The sequence below is a fragment of the Cyanistes caeruleus genome, chromosome 21 (genome assembly GCF_971803275.1).
Source record: "Cyanistes caeruleus chromosome 21, bCyaCae1.hap1.1, whole genome shotgun sequence".
Taxonomy (NCBI): Eukaryota; Metazoa; Chordata; class Aves; order Passeriformes; family Paridae; genus Cyanistes; species Cyanistes caeruleus.
In genome coordinates this window covers 2,935,863-2,943,392 of record NC_141721.1, presented here as the reverse complement: position 1 = coordinate 2,943,392, position 7,530 = coordinate 2,935,863, and the positions used below count along the sequence as shown (strand labels likewise).

Genomic DNA, 7,530 nt, shown 5'->3' with positions numbered 1-7,530 from the left:
ACTACAGGATTACACAGAAGATTAACCAAAAGGGATACACAAGACATTTTATTCAACTCATCATCATCTGAGTTCTGAATTCAGACAGGTTTCCTTCTCTAGTGCTGCAGGTCATTCAGTAACAGCAGAGGGCACATGGGGGTGGATTTTGCAGGCACAACTATTTAACCACCAGTGTGAAAACTGGACACGTGAACACACAGTCCTCAGAGGAAAAAAACATCAAAATGTAGCTTCAGCCTGCAGAACATTCCAAAAACCCACCTGGCAGAGTGAAAAGCTGCATTATGCTGCATGTTGTGCTCCCTGCAATTCAAAGACGACTGGAGGCAGCAGCACCTCAGATTAAAAATCCTTTTGCCATTGAAATAGTGACTTAGACTTTCAATCATCTTGTAGTTGTTTTATCCAAGAATAAAAAAAAAATTAGTTAAAACCCAAAAAGTTGGGTTTCTCCCCTGTAAAGTTTCCCATAGAGTTTCATGTATCAAATAACTTGAAAAAAATGCTTTAGAAATCACTTCAAACAAGTACTTGCGTGGCCTTGTTAACTGAAGTCAACAGGAAACAGTTTCCAGTTTTACATTTTTGGCTCCACTGGATTTAGATTATGTCCGGCACAATGAATTCCCTGATTGGGGAAAGGCGCTGGGAGTGCCTTGGGTGAGACTGCCATTTCATAAAGTGCTTGTATTCCAAACCATAGAGCTGTCAGAGAGTCCTCTCTGCGCTGGGGAAGGAGAATCTCCACGTGGGACTGGGCCCAGGCCAGTCTCTCCCAGGGGTTTTGGCACAGGATTATCCCCCGAGGCGCTGCCCCTCTCCCCACGCAAACCCCCCCGGCCGCTCCTCGGGCAGGGGGTTGTAGTTGGGGTCATCCTCTGGTGTGTCAAATATTGCTTTCCTGGAAAACACAAAGGATGGTTTATCCTTTAAAACACAGCTCTCACAGAAAGATCAAGACAGCTCAAATGCTGCCCATGGAACAGTGTCTTCCCTCAGGAATGGCTTGCCCAGGCAGTGGGATTTATGCTCTCCAATTTGGAAGGAGATCCCAAATCAAGACTGATGAGGTTCATCTTCTGCTATTTATGATATAAATATTCTATGCCAGACATCTTCAGGATAGTCTATGCTTCTGTGAAAAACAACCATCAGAGGTGTTCAGAGAGCATCCACACAAGAGGGAACTGAGTGGGAGCACCAATACTCAATACTATAAACACCGAAGGATTTTTTCCCCAAAATTGTGGCCTGAGGATGACTTACAGAAGATATATATATATATATATATATATATATATATATATATCTGAGGTAATACCTCAGGCACTGTTCACACTCAGCAGGGGACACAGCTTTGGTGCCACCAAAACTTGTCAGCAAAGCCTGACAAGTGTTATCAGAGAAACCAAAGGTAAAATCCTTTAGCTCTTCTCCCAGTTAAGTTGGTTCCCACTTAAACAAATGCTAGCTCCTTTTTCGGCAACACAAGTTCAATAAAAAGCAAGAACAGACACCCCCCCAGTTCTGTCTCTGCCCAATTCACCAGAAGCTGATGTGACTGAGCTGCAAACAGTTTTCCAAACAAGCACTTTTTCCATGTCTCTGCCAAAGCAGACACCAATACTCACAGGACAGACGGTGTTCTCAGAAGCCTCCCACCACCAGGCTGATTGGGAAAGACATCCTCTAAGAAAAAATATATATGCCCAACAGCAATGCCTGGTATTGAAACAAAAGCCAAAAGGTGATTTTTCAATCCTTCTCTTTTACAACTCTCAAATGCTTTATACTAGAGTTTTCAGAAAAACAACACGCATTGGTTCTCTCACAGAAAATATGATGATACAGAAATACAAAACCTAAGGAAGAAAGCTAATAGCAGATAAAAAGCTTAACTTACACCGCAAGGCATTAATATTGGAAAAACGTCCTGTCATTATTAAAAATACTGATGTTTTGGCTCTATTAAGAGTTGATAAAATAGTAATATAAACTATTTTATTTCAGTAGACTGATGCTATGGTCAGATGATGCATCAGGCCTGATTCCAAGCAATAAAAAACCAAAACATTAGAAGCTCCTTCCATCCTTATCACAGCACAAAACATGCTACAATGTTTAGAAATCAGAAAAGCCTGGTAGAAATATATCAGAACACCAAGCATTAGGGCATTCAGGCCTTGGATTTGTCCCCATTTCCTGTTTCATGCAGAACATGAGGAGGAACAGATCCTCGTGATTGTCACCATTGCTCACCCAGGAGATCCACAATGATGGAGTTCCCCAAAAGCAGTGAAAAGCCCATCAATACCCAGGGTAGAAATGGGGCTTGGAAGATGAGGAGACCGAAGAAGTTCATGCGGACATAGGGGTTCCTGCGGCTCCAGACGTACACCAGCATGATGGTGAACGCCTGGCCCAGGAACACCAAGTTCACAAACAGCCCAAAAAGCTGGTATGGGTTGTTAAGGAAACACTTGTGAGGTCAGGAATTTCACATCTTAATTTGTAATCCCATGTTTTCCACACTGCTGGTAACTCCACTTTCCCAGGTGCAAGTTTTTCAAACTACTGTCCATCAAATCCAACATCTACAGGGTACCTGCAGCATGAATAATCTCATTAAAGGATAAGTTAATTCTTCACAGACAACCTGAGCATAAGACCACACCTGAAAAGTCATAACCTGATAATTTCATTACCATTATCAAGCAGAAAAAAACCTGAAAAACCAGCAACAATCCCAAAGTATTCAAAATCATCCTAACAAATATTGGTACTCTTTGTGCAACAAAACTATATTAAGGTAACAGTAACAACACGATCTCAGTTCTCATTCATACATCTGTAGCTTTACTAAAGGAGCTTGGAATTAAAACAAAAAGGATACAGTCATTAAAAGTCCTCCAAAAAGGAACATAAATACAAAATCTGCCGTCCGACCCCGGAAAGAGCCTTCCTCGAGCATGCGGCAGTACCGGTATCTGAGGCCACAGGTCAGGAAAACTCCATTGCAAATGAGTTTAGAGACAGATCCAAGCAGAAAATTATTCAATCCTACATCAGCTTCAAAGTGGTTTTTATCAATTTACTGCATCACTTGGCTCTTTCTGGGTACTTCAGCAGAGAGGGTGACCCAGGAGGAAAAAAATTTACCTGGAATTTCCTCCTGCACGAGGTCAGCACCAACCTGAAGGATCAAGCTTGTACAAATTCTTAACACCGAAAAAGTAATTGGCTAAATTTTTCACTGCTTAGGAAGGAGACCCCCTTAAAGCCCCTTCATGACACCAGTGAAGTTGGCACTGCTGAATTCCCAGGAGCTCAACCTTTCCTGTGTGTAGGTACAGCAACATTCCTGCACTCTGGAGCTCTGCTTGCCAAGGGAACCAACACAACTTGGTGAAGGATACAAAAAGATCATGTTAAATAAAAAATTAAAGCCAACTGGTCCAAAGAACAAGTAGTTTGTGATTAACCTCCATATCTGGAAATAAGACAAATACAAGCACTTTAAACATGACAGCTTATTTTTATTGTCTAAATAGATAAGCAACAATGAAATCAATATCTCATTTACAGAAAATGAAACTAAGACCTATTTAACGGTACATTGGTCTGCACTCTGGCTACAGTAGCTTTTATAAAGCATATTTCTAATACAAAAAGTACACTATTTTGAAAAGACAAGCACTTAAAAAACTCTCCAGCACAGTTTAAAACCTCCCGTGCTTCAGAACACACTTACTTGAAAGTGCTTAAATATTAACTCAGGGTTGAAATACAGCTGGAAGGGCGTGATAAGTTCTAATTGCTGAAAAAGAAAAGAACATTTTGAAAGGATCAATACAAGGAACTAAAAAAAAAAAAAACCAAGAAAAAATATGCACCCAACACAGCAACCCAAAAGAGCCCAGCAAGTCCTCAAGCAGCACTGTGAGTTTTCTGGCAAGCGGGAGCCTCAATACAACAACCCTCAGGCGCTGTTATTATTTATTTGTGCTTTGCATCTCCCCGGGGCCTGTTTCGGGAATCCCGTCGCTGAGGGGCTCCAGACGCGCCTCAGAGCGGGGGCGGTGCCTCAGGGCTCCCCTTCCACGGCTTCCCCGCGTCCACCCCGCTCCCAATTCCCGTCACGACCTCCCTCCCGCGGCCGCGCACTGACCACGGCGGCGGTGGTGAGGACGCAGGCGGTGGTGTAGGCCCGGGTCACGGGCGGCACCTGCAGGTACTCCTGCCGGAACGTCTGGTACGCCATCTTGGCGGCGCGGCCCTCCCCGCCCCGTCCCGTCCCGCCCGCCTCCGCGCCCGCCCGACGCTCCGCGCTCCCATTGGCTGAGCAGAAGCCCCCTTCCGATCTGCTCTCTCATTGGCCGGCTGCCCAGACCGCGGCCGCCGCTCCGCACCCCCATTGGTTGCTTTGAAGTACCCGCCCACCACCCCGCGCTGTCATTGCCTTTCTCCGCGTTTAGCCCGCCCCCCGAGGGACGGAGCGCTCGGTGATTGGACGGCGAGCGTGCCCCGGCAGGCGCTGATTGGCTGCGGGCGAGGCTGCCCTGAGGCGGCGCTCGAGAGAGGCGGGAAAGCGGTGGCGGCACGGCCGGTCTCGGAACCGTCCTTGGGCAGCGGCCCCGGACCCCGCACTCGGCCCGCAAGCGGGAGCAGCGGCCCCGCTGCCTCGGGTAGCGCCGGGGAGCCCTGTGAGACCCGCCTTGACCTCGCGGCCCGGCCGCCCCTGCACCCCGCCGCCATGTCGGTGGATCCCATGGCCTACGAGACGCAGTTCTTCGGGTTCACGCCCCAGACGTGCATGCTGCGCTTCTACATCGCCTTCCAGGACTACCTCTTCGAAGTGATGCTGGTGGTGGAGGGCGTGATGCTTAAGAAGCTGGACAGCATCCCCGGCTGCAAAGTCAGCCCTTCCCAGATCCGGAAATGCACCGAGAAATTCCTGGTCTTCATGAAGGAGCACTTAGATAAACTCTTCGCTAAAATGGAAGAAGTGGTGCTGCAGCTGGTGATGAACATCCCTAAGAACGTGCTGCTGCCCGAGGACAGGGTGCAGGAGCAGTATCCCTACAGCAAGGAGGAATTCCAGGCGCTGCAGGACGAGCTGCAGCAGCTGCAGCAGCAGTGCAGGGCAGAGGCGGTCGTGGAGCAGGCGCTGCGAGCAGAGCTGGAGGAACAGAAAGTTGTCACGGCTGAGCTGGAGAAGATTTTGCAGTGCTTTGATGGGCTTGAGAATATCTGCAGGGAGCACGGGGCCAGCAACTTCAAGGAAAGCTTTGCCCTCCTGATGCAGAGCTCTAAGAAACTGCAGGATGTGCTGAAAGATGTTGAGGAGAAGAGCAAAAAAATGAAGCAGCGTGATCAGTTAATGTAATGGAAATTCTGAAAAGGCAACAGATGTCATACAGAGAGCTTGCTTAAAATTACAGGGGCTTATCTTTCCCTTACTCCACTCATCCTGCCAGGATTTGGTCTAAAAACTGTTAGCTAAGCCTGTAAAATGTAACTCAGATTGTTAACTTCCTAAGTTCTTCCTAAATTTTGGCTTGCATAAGGAACGTTTGAAAACACTGCATGTTACCTTTGAACACGGTGTAGCACTTGCCCATTTTAAGGATTATAAAAACAAAGCCTCGCTAAGACTTGTAGGAATGTGTAGGTGGTTTCCAGCCTGAGGCCGGTGCAGGCTCAGTGAGGACATGGGGACTTTGCCAGGAGCTGCCTGCCCATGGCTGTGGTGCCTTTCACTATGTTTGGAAAGCCAGCAAGGAGGAAGTGCAGGGAGAAGGATGACACTGACGCTGTTGACAAGGTTCTGATGAGATATGTTGGCATCAAACCAAGTTTTAGCCCAGTTTCTGGAATCTCAGGGTTCCTCACCACTACACCTGTGATTGTGTTTCAGCACATATCTGCTGCTCCACAGAGCAGAAGCCACTGGAGGAAATGAGTAATTCCATCACTTTGTCCTGCTTCACCTTAAGTTGCTTTATATATATATATTTTTTGTTTGTTTTTTGTTGTTGTTGTACAGTGTCTGTTTTCTACTAAATAACAAAGTTCCTTCTATTAATGTTTAATCAGATTTTCTTGTGAAAATGTTATGAATACTGATAATCTCGTGTCTTCATTAAACTTATTCTCTCTGTACTTAATTCGAAATCTTTGAGAGTCTGTGCATCTTTCCATGGCAGTTTTTTAATCTCCTGGTTAATCCTATCATTAAATATCAATATTAATTTCTACTTTACTAGCATAGAGGTTTAAAAGTCATTAACCTTGTGAATCATTTAGAGGTGACTGCAATAAAAAAGTGTATTGAAAACATAAAACACAGTTTGGAATTGTTTCTTCATCGAATTGAGAAGAGTAAGATGTGAAAAGTGTCATTTGGCAGCAGAGGGCACCAGCAGCCTGGCCCAGGGCTCAGCTCCACAGGAGGTTGGTCTGTTTTTCCAACTCAGTGCAACTTTCCTGGACACCAAGAATTATCGTGTTTCCACAGGTGAATCAGTTGTTATATCCTCAGTAAATAGGAGATGCTTTTCCTGAGTGTTCTGTGCCCAGAGTGACCACACACAGATTGGCAGAAAGCTGGACCCTACCCAGCTGCAGTCACCATAATTAAATCTTTTACAATAATTATATCCTGATGCTCCAGAGAGCAGTGCAGGAGCAGTGCCCTTGGGCAGGGAGCTGTGGCAGCTCACATAATCATGGAATTCTTTGGGCTGGAAAAGTCCTCTGAGCATCAAGTCCAGCAGTTCCTCCAGCACTGCCATGGCTAGCACTCACCATTTCCTCAAGTGCCACATCCACAGTGGCTGGATCCAATATTCCCATCTCCAAATCATGTCCATGTGTTTGTGGGTCCTCTGGAGATTCAGACCCTCATGAGCAGCTTGACATACCCTGACTCCATCCCCAGTGGCCTCTCCATCTGTCCTGCTCTCCCAGGTTCCCATCGCTCTCAGAGGCAGATCCAGAGCGTCCATGGCAGGAGCGGGAACTGGGACTGGCTTGGAAAAGAGGGGGAGAACTTCCACGTGGATAATTTTAATGCTTATTTTCTCCCAATACTTGCATGGAACTGGAATACTCAGAGGCCCAGGCTGGGAGTGAGGTACTTCGTAATACCCGGTCTTAAAACTGTAACCAGCTGTTGGTAAAACATTTCCAAGATGTTGGAAATAGAGAAAGAGCCTTAATGTCAAGCACTTGGTGCAATGAGCACCCCAACAGCAGAGCTGAGGTCTGAAGGGAACAAAGCCACTGCTTTTCCTACCAGGATAATGCCCTCCTGCTCTGGGGCATGCAGGAGCCCTGAGGATCCATGGGGCTGAGGATGTCCTGGCACCTGGATATTCCATCAGATAGAGAATTGCTTCAAGTCCCTCTACAGTTCCTGGGACTATCAGACTTCCGGAAAAACTCCCTCTGGGAACAAAAGCATGTTCTGGCTGTGAGGAGGAGGATGTGCAGCTGGATTTGTAGCAGAGGGGTCAGGTAAAGTGG

At 46.6% G+C, this 7,530-nt stretch overlaps 2 protein-coding genes across 2 annotated transcripts; one reads left to right on the top strand and one right to left on the bottom strand.

Annotated features, from left to right (window-relative positions):
• Positions 1-21: 21 nt before the first annotated feature.
• Positions 22-4,298, bottom strand: DERL2 (derlin 2). The gene is made up of 7 exons (XM_023939503.2): positions 4,172-4,298; positions 3,755-3,820; positions 3,420-3,493; positions 2,897-2,990; positions 2,263-2,458; positions 1,635-1,725; positions 22-904 (listed from the first exon to the last, which is right to left on the bottom strand). Exons 1-7 carry the CDS (start codon positions 4,262-4,264, stop codon positions 799-801), a joined length of 720 nt encoding a protein of 239 aa, XP_023795271.2. The 5' UTR covers positions 4,265-4,298; the 3' UTR covers positions 22-798.
• MIS12 (MIS12 kinetochore complex component) lies at positions 4,284-6,347 on the top strand. Its single transcript, XM_023939116.2, has one exon. The coding sequence runs from the start codon at positions 4,757-4,759 to the stop codon at positions 5,387-5,389; it is 633 nt and encodes a 210-aa protein (XP_023794884.1). The 5' UTR covers positions 4,284-4,756; the 3' UTR covers positions 5,390-6,347.
• Positions 6,348-7,530: the final 1,183 nt, after the last annotated feature.